General features: G+C 42.8%; 1 protein-coding gene across 4 annotated transcripts in view; it reads right to left on the bottom strand.

Moving 5' to 3' along the window:
- Positions 1-20,126, bottom strand: part of robo1 (roundabout, axon guidance receptor, homolog 1 (Drosophila)) — a 294,093-nt gene that overhangs the window by 10,257 nt on the left and 263,710 nt on the right. For 3 of the 4 annotated variants that reach the window (XM_028573117.1, XM_028573116.1, XM_028573118.1), the window contains 11 exons: positions 19,874-19,995; positions 17,933-18,164; positions 16,905-17,026; positions 14,798-14,969; positions 12,673-12,873; positions 7,876-7,902; positions 6,661-6,703; positions 4,582-4,736; positions 2,212-2,598; positions 1,353-1,469; positions 110-254 (listed from right to left, as the gene is read on the bottom strand). In XM_028573117.1, coding sequence (XP_028428918.1) covers positions 110-254; positions 1,353-1,469; positions 2,212-2,598; positions 4,582-4,736; positions 6,661-6,703; positions 7,876-7,902; positions 12,673-12,873; positions 14,798-14,969; positions 16,905-17,026; positions 17,933-18,164; positions 19,874-19,995 — 1,723 coding nt within the window. The remainder of the gene's footprint in view (positions 1-109; positions 255-1,352; positions 1,470-2,211; positions 2,599-4,581; positions 4,737-6,660; positions 6,704-7,875; positions 7,903-12,672; positions 12,874-14,797; positions 14,970-16,904; positions 17,027-17,932; positions 18,165-19,873; positions 19,996-20,126) is intronic. The other variant, XM_028573119.1, reaches the window with a different exon arrangement.

Raw genomic sequence — 20,126 nt, 5'->3', positions numbered from 1 at the left:
TTGCAATGATGGCAAGAAACAGGAGAAAAGGCAAGAAGAATGAACTAGAATATAAATACAGTGTGTGCATGCCTGTCAGATTATCTGTGTCTGTGCAGACATGTCCCACCTTTCTTCCAATGATAGAGAGTACTGCTCTGTGCTCCGACTTGGGGGTGGGTTTGCAGGGGGAGGGGGCAGAAGGTCAGCCCAATTCATTGTGCTCTGTTTGGGTAGTTTGGGGGTGCGCACTCCCTTCTTCTGACCCTGACTCCCTGCTCAAAAATGAAGAAAAAAAAAGCAGTCTGTCAGAACCAAGACACGAATACTTATATTCACACCATTGCTAAACCCCCCCCACCCCCCCAAAAAAACACATCAATTATTAATGAAATCGCAAGGTAATGAGTAAGGAATTGACAGCAGATAACATGCATTAACAAGACTGGCTAACAAAGAAAAGATAATGTTACACACAAGAGTGCAAAGGCTAGTGCAACCCTCCACTTTTATGCAAGTGTGAACACATACCTCTCAGCTATGAAATGATGGGAAATACTAGCAAGTAACAAGAGGAAAGGGAGGAAGAAAACGGCAGAAAAGGGTTCAATTAATACCAAACTATTAGAATTGTGAACCAATGAGCTGTGAGGTGCAGCGAGCACCAAAGGCTTCTCCTTAATGGCTTGAACTTCAAACGCAATATCAGAATGGATACATGGCATTAAGGTGGCAGTGTTGCATGCCGTCTGCAATGTGTTATCGTTTGTCCTTGTCCACAGACAGACATTGAAGACCTGATGAAATTAGGCTGCTCCATACAGGAATTAAAGTAAAGCCAATTAACGGAAGCAATGCAAACTAAGCAAGGACAAACAGTGAAATGAAATAGAAAGCATGAAAACAAAACAAAAAAACTGAATTAATAAAAAGAAAGAGCTCCTTTTATCGAATTGGCTTTAAAATCCCTTGGATGACATTGCACCCAGAAAGAAAATGGCTGGCACGGTGCTCATGCCTTTGTTTGGAGGCATTGTTGTCAGTTTCCTCTCCTTGTTTTGTTCTACAATTTTCCACTTTCTGAAGGCATCTCCCTTTTAATTTCTCTTCAAGATAGGCTGACATGGAAATTAATCAAATTGCCATTTCAAAGCATGGATTATTAGCATCTCAAAGTGATTTATTGCTTTTGAGGAATACTGGGATTTAAATGGAGCGGGGGTGGCGGTTCACAATAACCCTAAACTGGGAAAATTGGGCAGTTAAATTAAAAAGAGCAAAATATAAAACTCTGAACAAACTTTAAGAGAGACAAACTCTGACTGCCATTCCAACTTGTTTTGTTTTTTCCTTTATGCCCCAACCAATCTTACCGGAGGTACTGCTGCTGCCTCTGTCGGAGCTGTTGTAGGAGCCTCCAGTGTGGCTGTCATGGGTCTGGTTGTAGGGGATGGTGGCTGGCATAGGGCTGTCACCTCCTCTGTAGCGGTCTAATGGTTGGGAGAATGGAATGTATGGTTAGTGCGGCCTAAGGCAGACATTTTGATTTCAGAAACTTTCAAAGCATCCACTTTGCAATGGACAAGGAAATGAAGGACAGTATTACAAAACCACTTCACAATGGAAATGTGAAATGATGTATACCACAAAATGACATTACACTGAGCACAGTGTACAGTGTTACACACGACAAGAGGCATGCAGTTCATGCTTTAGCATTTTTTTATGCGAGTATGTGAACACATGCAACATCTGCACAAAAAACTCTAAACTATCACACCAGATGTGGTCCCCTTGTGCAGGTACAATAGGGTGATGATAGCTCCGTTCAAAGCGGTTAAAGATCCAAGTGTTATCTTTGTCTTGTCTTTAGAAATCTGACACCAAAGATAAACCCTCACACCTGCCTTCATCACAAAAAAAAGACAACCCAGATACAGTACAATGACAGCAGTTCAGGCCTGGCCCCCATTTAACGGCAGAGGTTGTACATGATTGCATGGAGGGTGATTCAGGGTTACATGAATGCCATACAGACGGGCAGAAAGAAAGAGTGACGCTTATGTTGACTGAAAAGGAGCGAGACAGAACCCAGGAAAATATGAGCATGAAACTCTTCTACAGGCTTCCACAGTGAGGCTGAAAGAGCCAGGAGAAGAGAGAACAGAGGGGGAAGATCATGGCTCTAGATGACCTCTATAACCATGGCTGCTGAGTATTCCATACACTCACCCTTGTTCAGCTTGTTTTGCTCCATGATGTTGTACTGCAGCTGGGAGCCCATCTCCTGTTTCTGCTGCTGGACTGAGGTGGGCTTCCAGCAATGTTTTTCATTCATCTCCCCTCCGCCCAGGAGTCCTCCTCCACTCCCTCCGGTTCCTCTGTCAGAGTTAACGTTGGTGCCCATGATGGAGGACTGGATGAGCTGGGTGGTGGCGTACGGTGTCGGCTGGCCCCCTGGACCCACAAAGCGGCCATCTTTCAGGTTTGGGCTGTTGAAGGTCTTCATCTCATTGATCTTGTTGGACAAGTCTACATCTCCATAGACCCCTGACTCTGGCACCATGAGGTTGGTCTGCTTGTTTTCCATCTGGTTGTTATAATTGGCGATGCAGTCGGCTGGAGAACATGAGGAGGGTATTTAGTCAATCTTGTCTACTGCTGATCAGCTTAGAAGCAGTATGCCAGTTTGGTAAAAGTGTTGAAACAATAGGGCATCATCTGATCTACTGCAGAACTCAAAGCATTTATTTGAGTTAAGCCAAAGACATCTACCTAACAATTTCAAGCTTTTGAAAGATCACTGTGCCCACCAGAGGGACATTTCTATTTCAAGTCTCAGTTTTGTTTGCCAAATGATGATCTACTTAAGGTGAGTGACACAAGTGGTATTACACATTTCTCGCTCAGCCTCCTCTCAGTCTCATCCATGACTCAATGTGGGTGTCATCTCTGTTCTTTTCCATCTGATGGTGGGAGCATCGTTGCTCATTGAGAGGGACATGTCTGTATCAAAGACCTGGAATGAGGCGCGCAGTAAAAGCACAGCTCCACTGACAGATCCAATTTTCCCTGGCTCATAAAATATTCAAATCCTCAAGCAGATCTGAGAGCCAGCCTTGCGGTAAATACCAAGGACGGCCATAGGTGCACGCTGCTCGTGCCACACACTTTACATTTCTGCAGCACGGAACAGCTCGAGACTTCAGAGGTTGATGTGTGAAGGCACCCCTATGGCTGAGATAAAGGGACATTAACTCCTATTTCTTTGCTCTGTCAGTGATCCTCTTAATGTTCACAGAGTTTAGGTTTGGCACACACACAAAGCATGCGTCTGGCAAGCTCCTTAGTGTCAAACAACGGGGTGTCATGCGAAGAGTGAGGGCTGCCTTTAGCCTGTTATTCCCTGTTAAACATCTCACACCATGTTTAGGTAGAGTTGAACACTTCAACCTCAGACGGGTGATTAGCACAAAGAAAAAACTAAACTTGATCGACTATAAAGTCCACAAAATGAAATATTAATCCCCATTGGAAAAAGAGTTTAAAGTAAGAAGAAACTATTGCATGGCTTGATGGATATTAGGCCAAGCAGCTGGATAGGAATTATGGGCTACCCTTGAAGGCATAGTCCCAAAGTGCATAATTTAGAACATAAAGCATTTAATTACACTCCAAGTTTCCAAAGGATAGGGTTGGTTAAGACTTGGGTCACAGCTAAAAATGAATAACCAAGCTGACACTTTTGGCTGCAAGTTTTACCCTATTCTCTCTTCAGATAGGTCACTGTGTGTGTGTGTGTGTGTGTGTGTGTGTGTGTGTGTGTGTGCATAATGTATATTGTATAGTAGTAGTGTATACAGTTTTGAGGTCTAAATTGCTCCCTTGTGTTGACAACTGTGCTTGTGCTGAATAAACTAAAAGGCCACCTGGTGGTGTTCCATAAGTCTCTTTCCCTTTTTCCTCTCCACCTACCCTACTTTACTTCATCTCATTCTTGTTTTTACCTTCGCTCACACATTTCAGTGTATGTTTTAGCATATACTTATTTGTCATCACTCCCCCTTTCCATCTGGTATTCCAGGTACACCTTTCTCCCTCTATCATTCTCTCTTCATCTGCTTCTGGCCAGCGTCTGCAGTCCAGCCTTGACCTCTTCGCCCGCTGCACATTTCTTAAATAACTGAGCACTTAGGGGAAATTACATTACCGGCTATAACAACAGTATGGAAATCAGCAGAGCAATTCGATTAGCAACAGAGTAGAGCCATAAGCCCCTCTCAGTGTGCTCCTTTTATTTCCTGCCTAAAACAGCTCTACTTTAACCTCAGATAAATCAAACACACAAGCACACCGCCTCTCTTAATCCTAATATTTCTTCAGGTTTTTCTTGTGGAGACCTACAGAAAAGGAGAGATACACAGAACACCTCTCCAGGGAGCTAACCCAGATATCACATTTTACTTCCTTTTGCACTGCAGAATCCCCCAGCGTCTACATTTCTTATCTCTACAGTTATTTTGTCAAGGACTGCATCATTACGTTTCATATGAGTGTTTATTTTGGTTGTTGCCTACGTACGAAACAGTCGGCACTACATACCTGGGCGGCTGTATGTTGCCAAGTTGCTGTCGCTGTTGCCATTGCCTGCAGTGCAGCAGTTGATGCTGCAGTCATTGTGGTTGGCGCAGGAGTTTGGCCATGTGTCTGCCAGCCAGGGCTGAGTGGCAGATTCCCCGATGTTTAGTAAACCAGGCCTGTTTAAAAAAAAAAAAAAAAAAGGGGGGGGACCAAATGGTTTACAATAATAAGAGACGACAATGGCATTTATGTGAATTAACTGAAACACCCACAGTAACATAATATTTGAAAGAGATGATTATGCAGAGTTTATTTATTCAGCAGCTGAGAATAGGAAAAATCCAGCTTTAGTACTTTCTGCCTTTTGGCCACATACACACATACTACAATAGAAAAAAAGCCCAGCTAAATAGATTGTGTGTGCTTGATTTGCCCACAGCCGATGACACTTTCCCTGAGCCTTGGTGAGCATTAGCGAACCGCCTGGATTAGACAGCCAGATCAAATTCACTCCCAATGCTATGAAATGTGCGTCCTGACGAGCCAGTGAACCACAAATGCTCCCCGAGTAGATTCCATGGTGTCACCCAACATCTTTATCATAGTTTTTTTTGCTGTACAGGAGTGAAACTCAAGCACCAGAAAAGAAACCCATGCGGACCAGTCCTTCACATCATCAATTAGCCATCCATCTCTATTGTTTCCATGTTTGCTCCTATTTCTTTGCCTTTAATGCACTACAAGATCACTTTTTCAACTGGATTCTACTGTACAACCTGACCTCAGGCCAAAAACTAAGTGTTAAAAGAGCTAAGAATAAATCTCATTGCTCATGCAATGAATCAATCTAGCAATCAAAGAGAATGCAGGCTACTCTAACAGGGCCATTTACTGTTTCAGCATTCAAATCTCCACAGTGCGACTCCCAGTGTAAATCCCCCAACACTGAATTAGCATTAAATTACGTTTCCTCATTCCCTCTCAAATGACTCATTTCTTGGATTCATTTTGGGTAATGAACACATTTGTCTTGTACAGCCAAATACAATCTCACAATAGCTCCTCAATCACCCCGGCAGTTGTATGTTGATATTGAATGGCCATTGTCTTTGTGCAGAGCTGACACAGCTATGCTGCATATGGGATTCAATCATAGAACTGGATAATATAATGAATATGGATTTACTGCTGATGGCTCCAAGCTAACTATTCATTCACACATGAACCACACAAATGTACACTTACAGTTGGTACTCTCACTAAAGAGAGGGAAACTAATTAATAGATATTTTTCAGCATGGTGGCTCAGTGGTTAGCACTTCTGGGTTCGAACCCAGGCCTTTCTGTGTGGAGTTTGCATGTTCTCCCCGTGCATGGGTTTCCTCCGGGTGTTCCGGTTTCTTCCCACCATAAAGACACGCATGCTAGGCAACTAGGACTACAGTTGAAAATTAGCCGACTGGCTAACACTGGCGCATTTACAGAAATGTTCATTAATGTGCATTGTCATAATCAAAAAAATAAAAAAATGTCCTCTTTTTTTTTGTCTGCATACTCAATTGTCCCTATTTACCAGCTGTATGAAAACATGCCAAATGCTATAAAGTTGATATCCGAATGAGTAGTAGCATGTTGGTTTTTGCCAAGCGTAATTTTGTACATTCTCACTGTTTGTGCACAATGCAACATTCCACAACAAGAAGAGGTGTGCTGTTACTGCAATGTGTGTGCATGTATCTCCACAAATGTTTTAGGGTGATGCTATGGCACAGCCTTGTGGTTGGATGTGGCTTTTCAACATATAGGATGAGGAAGGGCTCCTGGCAGACTACATGGGGCTTTGTTCCACTTATCATAAAATACTTAATGCACATCCTTACCCCTCCCCGGCTCTCTGCTGCTCAAAAAAGTCACAGCACTCCCCCTAGTGTTTGTTGAAAAAAAGTACACTTGCCCAACCCTACCTTCATCTGTTCAGGAGGCTTTAACATCCCTCTGTATTGGTTATTAAGCTCTAGTCATCGTTCAGTTTCCCAAATGTGTTTAATATTTGATATATTATCGTAGACACTCTTTCTAAAAACAATAAAAAACTCTTACCTTCCAGCGCTGCTTACACCTTCTCCTCCTCTCTGATATGCCACTGAAAAGAGAGAAAATAATGAGTTTCCAACAAGCTTCCACCACTATTACTACCGCCATTCTCCTTGCTATTGTCATACAAGGTCAAATTATTAACTTGATTTTGAATAGTCAGTTTTGTGAGTGATGATGGGAATGCTACTTTTTACAAGTGTGTTATTGTATCAGTTCAAGTGAGCATGTAAATAATGTGTTTAGCATCATTCTGTGTGTGTCTCTCTCTCTCTCTCTCACACACACACACACACACACACACACACACACACACACACACACAGCAACAACAGGAGAGCAGGAGGATATGTAAGAGGCTTATGAAGAACAGAGATGCAGAGCTCTTTCATTGTCTGGCTCTGGTTCGGTGTGTTTGAAGATGTGCACTGAAAGTTGGACTCTTTCAAGGAGCTCTAAGCTGCGGTGTGTGAAGGAGAGATAAACTTCCAACTTTAATTACAATCTCTTCCCTGAGAGGAGAGGAGGTGGAAGAGGGGTAGGTCGAGCCTTAGCTGTGTTGATTCCCTGTCTCTTTTTCAAAACAGGACATGTGGTTTGGCCTTCGCATGCAGCCAGAGGAGCCCTTAGATTAGCTCTCTCTCATGCAAACCAAAGCATTACAATCTTATTCTAGATTTAAATCAGCATAGATCACTGTAATGTCCTGGTTTTATTCTGGATACCAGGGTAGGGATTTTCATCTTCAAGAGACCTTAAGGAGAGCCTTAGAGAAACCCAACCACACAAGCGAGTGTTTTTCACCTGCAAGATTTTTCCGCAGATTACAGTATGAAACAAGCTTGCAACTGCTAAATAACTCTCCCTGATTACAAAAAAAGAAACAACACAGCTTCTGTTCGCCATTGCACTCAGGACTGCCAACACCCTTGACACACCTCAAGGGTGTGTCATTCTCCTGAATCCCATCTGAGGTTCCCCACAGCTATCTGATCAAGTTACCACTAGTTTTAAACAAACATTCGGTGGAACATTAATTTCTCGATAGATCGTTAAACTGTGCCAATGTTTGACTAATGTTATTGGAGTGTGCCTCGCAGACTTTTCAACTGTTATTTGGCTCTCATCTAGTAAGTGTAGTAAAAAGGCTGGTGCTCATTCAGTGAATGAAGAAAAACAGGCATCACTCTCTGTATATAATGTAGAAATAAAAGTGCTTACCTGTTGGTGTGAAAGTAAAAGATGGCACTGTTGGGAAAGAAAAAAAGGACAGAAATTATTGAATTATTGTGCTTCAGCACAGTCTGGAGTTCATGGGACACAATTTATAGGCTTCATCCCCACATAGTTTCTGTTAAAAGCACACAAATCCACAAAAAGTATTTTAGCCTGTATTCACACGCTACTTGCTGGGCCCTAGTCTTTGATCCCTGCAGACATCCATGCACCCCAACTGGGGGAAAGTGAGTGTTGAGTCAGCTGCTGGTTCAAATCCTGGCTCAGACTGTCAGAGGCCTGCTGGGCAGGGGTCAAATACTGGGGAGATATCTGTTGCTATCTCTAACACACGTCATCACCCATAAAGCTCAATTACTCACACTCTGGCATGGAAGGGGCCCTTTTAACAAACATTAATGTATTGCAGGCAGATTTAACCTACAAATCTGTGTTCTGGGCGTGAGGTGCGCGCGCCATAAAATGATGTCACCACGGCAGTCGTTTCCAGTGTGTTCGTGCACTTCTGAATTTTTGTAACTATGCGCCCACTGTGCGCGCTGCGCTTTCAACTCAACACGGTCGGCTGGGAAGAGCAGGTTTGTCTGTACAAACATCTGTGTGATTCTTCAGGTACAGACACACAGAGAGTCAAACAGCCTTAAATGTGTGGTCAGAGAGAGACACCACACTGGGAAAAGAATTAACATTTTGCTGGAGAGTGTGGTTCAACATGAGCGATCGTTTTGTCAAAGCTAAAAAAAAAACGGCTTCATGAAAAGAGGCAGACAGTAGTTTAGATTTGGAGATAAACCAGTCCCGTTAATGATTAGAGTAGATAAATGTAATGTTTTGAGGCACGTCTGTGTTTTCATGGATGTGTTTACTACTGCTGCCAGGCAGCCTGCTCTCCTTTACTTCTGCTCTTTTCTTCTCTACTACGTCTCGCTTATTTACAGATTATTTTGTCCGTACGCCCTCTGGTGTTTCAGAGAATACTACAACAAACGATGCGTCGCGCATAAACGTCTCTGTGCATGCTCGTAGCGCGCGCCATCTACGGTGGCCTGCGCACGGTGTCGTGCTCGAGTATACCATATACTTTAGATTCAGTAATGGCGGGAGTTGTCTTTGGGTATCTTCTTCAACATATACTTTGTTGTTGGCCTCTTTGAAGAAGTGAATAATGCTACAGTATTCATTGCAGTTGATGCAACAACGCACCATGCTGGCAGTCATGCAGTGCACTGCCTTAAATATGTGCATTGTAGAAATGTTGCTGTCTGCCTTCAACCTACAGTATGAGACATCTGAGAAGAAAGACACTGCTGTTGTCACATTTTCTCAAACAATCCATTCATACAGTACCTGTGCCAACAAATGTCTTTTAAATGCCACAATCATCCTATCATGTTTGAATCTCTCCTCTTGATGCTCAAACAGGGCTTAAGATACGAGCAGTTGGATGGCTTTTATCTGTTTGATGAATGCCTTTGAAGAGGGGACAGACTAGCACTTGGTAGGCAAAACAGTCTAGTGAGAAATGCAAACATGATTGAAATACATAAATCGGGTTCTATTCTGTCACAAGAATGTCACAAATGTTCAATCCTGGGCTAGATGAAGCTGGAACTGAGCTATGACTCTCTCTTGCATAATACTTTGGTTGATGCAATCTCAGGCTTTTTTTTTTGTTGATTTGTTTAGATAATTTCAGTTACATGATTCTTTTGGAGCATTTCTGCAATATTAATGTAATTTGTATTACACAATGTCACCACATGAGCACCATAAGTTTGCATGATTGCATTCATTGGCAGGGAAACTAAGAAAAAAGCTATTTGACATTGTTTATGTAATCTATTAGAGACAACACTAGCGTACACTGTAGCACACACATGCACAAGTCCCAATTCAATTTCACCCTGAGTGCAGATTGTTGCTTCATGTGGTTGCAATTATACTCTTTTGAAAACATTCTTAGAAACCAGTTCCAACAAAGACCGTGGCCTCTTGTGGTCTGGGTGCACGAGGAGGAGAAGCAGAAGAAGGGGGGCATGTCTGCCTACTGTGCCCTTAAAGAGCTTTGTGAGTTGATGTGAGTAAACATCAACATATAGAACAGAGGGTAACCTCAGCCTACACACACACTTCTCTGCCGCCTGGCCACAGATCATTACTGGACTCATGAAGTCTTTAAAGGAATACACCACTGTTTGTTGAAATAGGGTTATTCACCGTTTTCTCTCTATTTATATAGGTGTTATATATAGCACCGCCGCCATCTTAGCTTAGCGTAATGAATGGAATCCTTTGTTGCCGTTAGCATGTCGTGAGTAAAAGTGACCCAACAACAACAAAAACAAAACCTAATTACTTCTTGTGGGCTGCGTATTCACAACGAGTAAAAACAACGATGCAGATTAAGACTAGATGATTTCCTAGGCAGATATTGACTTGGGACTATATTACTACAGCCGAAGCACTGCTACTCGGGCACAGAGATATCGGCAGCCCGCGGGGCTCTGCGACCGGCGCAAAGTCACTGTTTCTGGGTTAGTGCATGTCAGGCAGGGCAACGGCGGTCCTGGAGCTCCACGGGCTGCCCATATCTCTCGCATCGTTATTTTTACTCATTGTGAATACACAGGCCACAAGAAGTAATTAGGTTTTGTTCTTGTTGGGTCACTTTTACTCACGACATGCTAACGGCAACAAAGGATTCCATTCATTACGCTAAGCTAAGCTAGCGGCGGCGTCACCGGACTAAGACAATGCATGCACTGAGACAAAAATGTGTTTGCCCACCTATATAAATATAGAGGAGGCAGTAAATAACCTTATTTCAACAAACGGTGACGTATTCCTTTAAAGTTACTCTTCTGTATCAACGTATTCATCTGAGTAACCTGTTTGTTACTTACTTTGGCTAAAAGAATAATAGTTTTCTGTATAAGGCTATTTATATAAGAAATCTCAGACTAAACACCATTTCTTCCCATAGCAACACTAACTCAAACAAAGCAACAACGTCCAACAACATACAGACTTAAATACAATCAAATAGAGATATCATTTGAAATATTGGTCTTTGAGAGGATGTTCAAAATCCTATAAACCATAATGGGAAAAGCAACAGTTCTGAACATTATCGGCCACACAGGTATGTGTATAAGCTGTGAAAGACCACAGAGCTTAAGGAAAAGCTTAGCCGAGGTGTCTCTCACTTTCACATGACTCACAACTCCCACTATTAGCACGGCTGCAGTGGATTCAGAACACGGATAGCCTGTGTTTTTCTGTATGACAGCCAGAGATAAGCAACAGCTCAGTCAGTCTATTGTCTGTGTGTGTGTGTGTGTGTGTGTGTATGTGTGTGTGTGTCAAGGTTGAAGGCTGGATCTCCTCTAACCCTGGCAGCCAGCAGTAAACCTGAGCCCAGGGGTGGGGATGGCGCAGGTAGCGCTCACAGGCAGCAGCTGCACAGCCCAAGGCCACACATTAAGCCTGACCACACATAAATGAGAGTCAGAAAGAAAGGCTAATAGATCTCTTTATACTCTAACTAATGTGAGCAGAGGTTGGGCATGCCATGAGCCCTGTCACTTTGACTCAAGTCAGGTAAAAACTGCTGTGGCTACTCTAAAAGGGGTTAAAAATGCAGCCCAAACACACATAGGTGGGGATTCATAGATAGAGTTTTCCAAACATACGGTAAGTAGACACTATTAACAGGGCTGCTGCTCAGTGCTCAACTCCTCCTAATCTAAAGGCTTCTCTCTAAAAAGAACAGCAAGACTACTATTAGCATGTGAAAATGTCAGCATGTCCTTGATAAAGAGATATTATGGTAAGACATTCTCTCTTTCCCAGCACAGTCAGAAGGGAGTTGCTAAAAGGGGAGTTGTCGGACCTCAAAATGTACTTTACTCACACACCCTAGCAGAATCAGCGTGACAGAAGTATATTACAGAAATAAAAGATGTCTTGATGCAGCACTCTCAGCGGGAGCGCACATCACATCTTAAAGTAGTAGCCTACAGGAGAGTACTTTCAGTTAGACTTCACCTAGAGCACTATACAAAGATATCTGGGGAGGTAAGTTGGCAGCATTTGGGATAAAGAAGATGGAAGTTTGAAACGGAACACACTAATAAATATTGCATTGCATTTTCTTACCAACATTTGTAAGTGAGAAAACCTCTAACTTCAAACCAGCACTGCAAATATTCCTGGTAGTGTTAAATAGGGCTGCAACCTTTCTCAATTAATGGATTAGTAAGTCTATAAAATGAAAAGTGTATATAAAGTGTGTTTTTCTAATGCCCAAGATGACGTCCTCACGTCTTCTTTATATATATATATATATATATATATATATATATATATATATATATATATATATATATATATTCAGTTTACTGTCACAGAGGAGAGGAACTACAAACTTCTCTTTATTACATTCCTTTATAAACACTTAAAATGTATTTTTGATTTTGTATGTCTACATTTGTGAATGTCCTTTGTGGTTACAGGTTTCTACCACACTTTTGTATTTCTTCAATGTAATTTGTATTTTATGAAAATAAAACAAATGTTAAATGAAGTAAATAAATATTCACATATTCACATTTAAGGAGCTGGAATCAGAAAATGTGTCCCCACCCACTTTCCTATAAAAAATAACTCGAATCGATTATCAAAATAGTTGCCGATTAATTTAACAGTTAACAACTAATCCATTAATCGATGAATCTTTGCCCTGCTGGGGTTAAATGTTTGCTGTTGCACTCATGTACTGACCCTTGCGTATGCCTGCGTAGCTGCTGGAGAGGCCGTTCCTCTTCTTTCGGTGTCGGTACAGCCAGATGCTGAAGACCATGAGGATGATCCAGCACGCAGCTCCTATGCCTGCTATAAAGGCCGGCTGCTTGACCACATCGGAGATCTGTTGGGACAGCGGGTTCTCCTGGATCTCGTCCCCTGTCATTCGCCCAGATGCATCTGAGGAGGGGGAATGGAAGAAAGATTGGAGGAAATGTGAGAGCAGGATTAGAAAGAATAAAAAAAAAAGGTCAAAAATTGGATAGCACACATAAAAAGAAGGGAGTTAGGAACATGAAAACAGGGATAAAGAGGGAAAGAAATGTTTAAAACTCAAACCAAGTGGGAAAGCCTGAAATATGGAAAATGTATTTTAAATAAATGGAGTCAGCACAGTACATAAACATGAACATTCCTCCTCCTGATGCAAACAAAGATTCTTCCTCATCCCAGCAGGTGTGTACACTATGAGGCTACATTGTGGAAATGGAGTTGTTTCTCTCTATTTTTCAAAAGGTTTTCATCGCAAATCCCAGTCAACAATGGCAGGTGAGCAGACGAAAGCAGCCCAGACATTCAAACAGAGCCCAGCGGAGCCGGGTAGGGAAGCACAGAAAGGCTTCCTTTACACCGAGCAACGGTGGTTTCATAATTATCTAAATAAATCCAATGAGATCATCGTCAAATGCAGACACCACAGTAATTAGCAAACTCAGGTGCATCTGTGAAAAGATGAGGTGTGAATGCCTTGAAGCCGTTTCTACTGTGAAATGCACTGCAGAGGCACCGTCTGCACGACTGCTGACAACAACCTGCTCCCGCTCTGTTTTTCTCATCTGTCTATTCTCTCTGTGCTTTTCCCTGATGCGTGATACATGAAAGACTTCTCCGGGTTGCCCCAACCCCCGCCATTCTGAAATTTCTTTATGTTCGTGTTACTTTGTCTTCATCTCTTTTGCTCAAGTCTTTCATGCTGCAGCCACTCTACTCGACCAACTCTCTAAGCCAGAGGCAAAAACACTTCCCAGATGAAACCAGCTCCCTGCCTTAACCCCTCCGTATCCCTCTGTCTGTCTTTGTCTCAGTCACTCGGTCCGTGTCTCTTCTCACTTCTCTGTCTCCTCAATTTGTGGCTCTGTCTGGCAGAATGAACCGAGCATGCCAATGTGACTAAGCAGCCCACAAGGGACTGTCCAGGTATCTAGGCTGGGATGACGCATACAAGCTCAGAGTGTGACAAATGCATTTGGGTGAAGCGCTGGTCCCCGAGGCACATTGTTCCACTCCAGTGTTGGAACATGGCAACAATCACCACAGGAACTCTTAAAGGGAGAGAAATTGTATCAGCCACAGCCGATGCTTCTTCATGCCCATCCCAGCCCACTCAATCACAAATTTAAAACCAGATGGAGTTCTCTCTCTCTCTCTCTGCCTCATCCTGCTATTCATGTGTTTTCCATCCTTCTCCTGAGTGGGCCAGCTCAGAGCTTTGGGGGAATAAAAACTGACAAAACATCTCAAAATATGTGTTCGTCTAGACTAAAAGGACAAAAAACAAGAAATAAATTATAACTAGCCCCATTGTAGTCTGCGCTGTGTTTCTTAGCATTAATAACATGTCATGCCTGAGCTCAGAGTGCAGGATTCATTATTGCCTTTTTGTTTGAAGCCAAGCAGAGGCAGAAAAACATTGCGTCCCTGACTGGAGAGCAGAGCAGGGTGGGGCAGCCAGCTCAACAGCTGCCACACAAGGATTGAATGTGCCGGCATTAATCACACTGCCAGCTACTGTAGCTAAGGGCCACTGCAATGCTGAAAAACTGTGAAAATGATTATATTCAAACTTATCATACTCTTCAGTGGCAAGTTTGATGATGTTTGTCTAACAGTAATCACTTCAATTACAGTTTTTACTGAAAAGCTCTTCATTTGAAATGACTGGATTAATGCCACAACTATTTGTCAGATGACTGAGTTTCATTCTTTGTAAAAGGACAGCCAGAGGACAAACACATTGAAACACAGCAAATGTATGCACTGGAGGAAAAACAAAATAATGATATGACCTCCTGTGAGAGACAACGTAAAGGCTGTTTATACCCACCAAGCTGGAAGAAGGTGATATCGCTCTTGACCCCGGGACCCGCCCCAGTGCTGGCTGCTACCTCCACGCTGTAGCGGATCCCTGGGGCTAGACTGGGAATCAGGACGGATAAGGTTGAGCCGTCAACTGTACGGTTGATGTGGTACCTGCTCTCATTCCCCAAGCACCAAATCTGCCATAACAGAGACAAAGAGGAAGTGGAGATTGAGGCAATGTTATGAGGTTTTCGTGACAACATTCAGTTTGTAAGCTGCCACCAACCTGTGTCCTTATAATTGGTTAGTGCTGCTATCGTAACATTTCAGCGCACCGCAGGTATTGTGTTACATCTCTGAGGCATGAAAACATTTTACAAAATGGCTTGATGTTTTACAGGCTGTGCTCAACACAGGACCAGTATTAGCTGAGGTAGCCATAACACGTCTCAGTGTAGCCTTAAGCCCATGGAAAACAAATGGGGATCAGTAATCACCCCCATAACCCAATTTCAGCAGAAGCTAAGTGCTGTCAGTCCCAGGAAGGAGAGCGGACTCAAACCAGGGCCACAAAGTATACATTCCCCTCAGCATGAGGCCTGGAGACCCCCACATCCTGAACCCCTGACATTCTGCTTTCTTTACCCCCCCACCAGTTAACCAGGTTAACATTTACACTTCCTAGGGTCTGTACTACACATATGTGCATGTGCGTGTGTTTGTACGTGTGCAATGGAACTACAAAGCCCTGACATTTTCTGTGTATCTTTAAAATTGCGCTGAGTGGAAGTGCCGCTAGGGACCGGGCTCGGTAATGAGCAGGGAACGGTCTCGAGCTGGACTTAAAAACCATGAAATTACTCTAAAGCCTATCACCAGAAAACATTTACCTGGAAAATTAACAGTGGCTTAACTTTTTCACTGCTCTGCCTCATCCCCCCCTCCACCACTAACCTATATTCCCTGTGATGCAAAAAAAGGCTTTCCAATTAAAATACAGGACTTCCATGGCATAACGTATGAGCGGACAGCTATGTGCAAAGTGAGGTCATCACAAAAAGGAGCATACAATATCAAGTAAGGAAGAGGAAAGGGGACTCAGAGAGAGGTGCTATAGGATTAATAAAGTCCAAAGAAAAAAGAAGGATGCATTAGCAGACCAAATAAATGAATAGAGGTCTGTCTCTTCATTGTTATGTCTTTGGTCATTACTACAGCTTGTTGTCCTCCTCTCTAATACATACACTGTTATATACTGTACCTTTACATGGATGTCTCTACTAAATCATTGAATGCCTGCAGCAGTTAGTCTGTAGAATACTTAAATATGATCAGTAACAGTACAAATAAATAGTTAAAATACACTTTGTATGGTAAATGTCATGGAAGGCAAAACATTTGACACACACAATGATATGTAATCACCAGTTAAGGCCTCACTACTTTTAGAGGAAAAAATAAACCTATCAATAATTTAGGGCTGCAACTAACGATTAACGTCATTGTCGATTAATCTGTTGATTATTATTTCTATTACTCGATTAGTTGTTTAGTCTATAAAATGTCAGCAAATGGTGACAAATGTTGATTTGTGTTTCCCACAGATGATGTCCTTAAATATATGTTTTGTCCACAACTCAAAGAAATAGAGAAGAACATTTAAAAAGCTGGAATCAGAGATTTGTTCTTTAAAATTACTCAAAACTGATTAATCGATTATCAAAACAGTTAGCAATTCATTTACAAGTTGACAACTCTAGCTTTTAATCTTTGCAGCTCTACAATAACTACTGCAGACGCTGCTCCTCACTACTCTTCACCTTTGGAGCGCCACAAGATGTATGAGTCCACCATCTCCACCAGATGGCACTGTTTCACAACAGTTTCCACCAGCTTCTCTGCTTCGGAGCCCTTTCCTCTCTCTTCTCGCTCATCACACAGAGCACCGAGGAGTATACCGAGGTGTGCCTCAACCAGGAATTCATTACCTTTCCATGTCTGTGCATTGTCTCTTTCTCTGTTATCTGCTCTGTCTGCATCCCTGTTTGTGTCTCCTTTGTGTGTCTACAATGCGAGTCCCACTTGCTCAGACCTGAGGTAGCTGCTGGCTGTTTTTTTTGTTTGTTTGTTACCTTGTACTCCTGGACCACCCCATTCTGCTCCTCTTGTGGAGGGGGTTGCCAGGAAACCATGATGGCGGTCCCATTGTCCCCGCTCTCCGCCACTGTAACCTCACGAGGAGGGGCACTGGGAGCTGAGGGGGGGTAGACAAAAGATTTAAAAAACACATCTTCATACATGAGACAGGTTTTTTTTCATAACTGCATGCAGTCTCTCCCTGTCTCCCCTCATCCCAATTAGCTGTCAGAATCTCTGCACGAGACTGAAGCTGAGGTGAGAACAAAGCACTAATAATCAAAATGACAATGCTTTTATTTGAAAACTGAGTTTGTTTAATACAAGTGCTTTTAAATAAATAAAAGCACAGACGTGTTTACTCAAAACAGACAGGGAGTGGTGATAGCGTACGTATGGTGGTGTGTGAACGCCAACCTGCGGTCCAACGGTAATTAAGCTGAAATAATTATGAATGCAACATAAAAATACGTAATCACAGTTTGACTGAGTGTTATAAAAAACAGGCATTTTTTATTTTTTATGCTTATGGGAGAACAAACATAATGTTTAGAGCTCCGAAAACAATTATCGAAAAAATTAGGAACAAAGCTGAAACCAGCAGAAAAAAGATCAAAACACTCCCACACATGCAACACACACACACACACTTTCTAGTAAACACTCACATTTCTCTTAACTGTTCTCTACAGATTAGAATTTGCAGTTGGGTTTCAACCAAACCTCATGAGACTGCCACAACCACACCCTATGAGAAATTAGTATAACACTTGCACTGGAGTGTTGTATATGGGTTTCCATAGGACCTTTTAAAGAGCTGAACATCCACCCTCACATGCTTGAATACACCACATTTGATAATCCTGCCCTCGCTGCCTGCTGTGAACAGCTGTTGTATGCTCTCACACATGCAAGCTGTGCATATAAAATTGTGTAAACATGAAAACATGCATGCACGCATGCAAGCACCAGAGCAAACGCACACACAGTCACACACATTCACACACATTCACATCACCCCCACCTTCCTCCAGCGTCTTGCCAATTTTGACATCACTGTCTGTTCCCTGGAATTCATTGAAGAAGGGGCGGACTTTGAATTCATACGTGACCCCCTTACGGAGCTGTGGCACAACAGCGCTGTCTTCCCCAGGGGTGCGCACCTCGAACACAGCCCATTCGCTCCTCTGCAGCCCCTCTGGTGAAGGCCTATACATCACCTTGTAGCCCTGGATGTACTGGGACTGCTGCTCCACCTTGTGAATGGCACGGTAACACAGAGACAAACGATGGTCAGCTTGACTTGATTAGACGCTTCACAGTGGAAAATGATACAGTAATGTAATAGATGGTAGCTTTACTGGACAGCTCATGGATTTGTGCAACTGATACGCCAGGCGCTGGATGGAACGGGGTGCTAACTCATCACATCACCTTTTCTTTCTTTTTATCCATCCACATCTACATCTCTGTCTGTCTATGCGCCATTTGGAGCAGCAGCGATTTCTGCAAACCGCAGTATGAGGTCATTGGCCAGAGGTTCCTCTAAGTCTGGAGCTGGTTAAACAGGGCCCCGGCTCCCAGAACAGCCTGTCTCATCCTGTCCTGCTCTCCAGTGTACTGACTGGCTGCTGAAGTCAAGGAAGAGGGGGAAAAGTGGATCTTTATACAGAGTACCACAAGTTGAGGATGCAGCAAGTTTAACAGCATCTGATGTAGCTAAATAAAGCAGATAGATGTGATTGTAATTTGTCTTGTGTTATTTTAATCTGGGAATAACTAATGTTGCTTTGTGATCCAGCATGGCTGGGGAAAAGAATAACTGCTAACCCGTATGCTAATATCGCTACAACTCCCTGTGGAAGGCAAGCAGCACTGGCTTGTAAAGATTTTAGTGATTTCTTTATCCCTCCCTCGTAAAATATGCTGCCGGCTCAGGTGGTCTTCATTAGCCTGAAAACTGTGCAACCATTTACCACAACACAAAGGAAAATGTAAAACCAAGAAACTCCACATTGGGAATAGATTTTACTGCGCAAAACAAGGAAACCGTGGCGCTTAACTATACTGTCAGTCTCTCTCATGTCATGTGTTTTTTGGAACATACCAAAGAGACAGGGTAACTGGGCAGTAATGTTTTAAATCAGTCTTGACATGTCGGTATCCTTTTTTACGTTTCCTCAGTCCCATTCATCACTCATTATGGCACTTCATAATACCTGGGAATGCTGGGGTGGCCTTATGTCAAAAGTCAAAACAGGGACTGTTCTTACCTTTCAGTGAGCCATGGCTCAGACTAATATCTACTATGTAAGGTGGACAGTATAGCTATATTGTCTCATTATCTAAAGAAACATACATTAACCAGATCAATTGCAGATGGACATATTTAGCTTGTACCAGCAAAGAAAAGCTACCATAAGCTCCTACTTCTACTTCTATGTCTTACTCTCCCACCTATCCGTTTTAACATCTGTAAGCCATTTCCACTTAAGAGCATGAGTTGGCTGCCTCTTCCTTCTCACTTGTATTATTTTAACAGCCGTCAAGTGTTTTCAATCTGAGAGGGCACAGGCTGGCACGCCACACACTGCTATACGGTGCTACAAGGCCTGCAGAAGGCCAGGCTCTGTATGTATAATGCCTTTTGGGCGGTTAAGCGGTCCATTGTGGGCGAAACTGCAGATTTTTGGTCTCTGGCCAGTCTACCACTTCAGGCTCATGCCAGATGGACACTAAGAACAAGCTGCTTTCTGCTGTGTCCTTCCTCTGTAGGGTGCGAGGACGTTAGCGCATTTGCTCGGCTGAGTGACCTGACAAATTGACCATGGGCATATCACTAAACTAACCTTGGAGCTTTGGTGACCAGCTATACCAATGATCCACATGGCAATCTGTAGCTGGCTGCAGCTGGCTAAAGAAAAAGAAGTGACAATAAAGCATTCGTGGAAAGAATTATACTCACTGTCCACTGTACCCTGACAGAGGAGGAGGAGAGAATGGTGGGGTTGTGCAGGTGGATGACCACATCTCCCAGCTCCCTTTGGATCTGACGATGGTCCACACCCTGACTGGTGGGAGGGATATCTGTATGCAAAAGCATACACATTAAAAACCAATCAACTTGTCTAGAGCTGCAAAGATTAATCGATTAGTTGTCAACTATTAAAGTAATTGTCAAATATTTTGATTATCAATTTGAGTTCTTTTTTATGAAA

This window comes from Perca flavescens, chromosome 3 (assembly GCF_004354835.1).
Source record: "Perca flavescens isolate YP-PL-M2 chromosome 3, PFLA_1.0, whole genome shotgun sequence".
Lineage (NCBI taxonomy): Eukaryota > Metazoa > Chordata > Actinopteri > Perciformes > Percidae > Perca > Perca flavescens.
The sequence above is the reverse complement of the archived record's forward strand: the minus strand, read 5'-3'. Positions and strand labels throughout refer to the sequence as shown.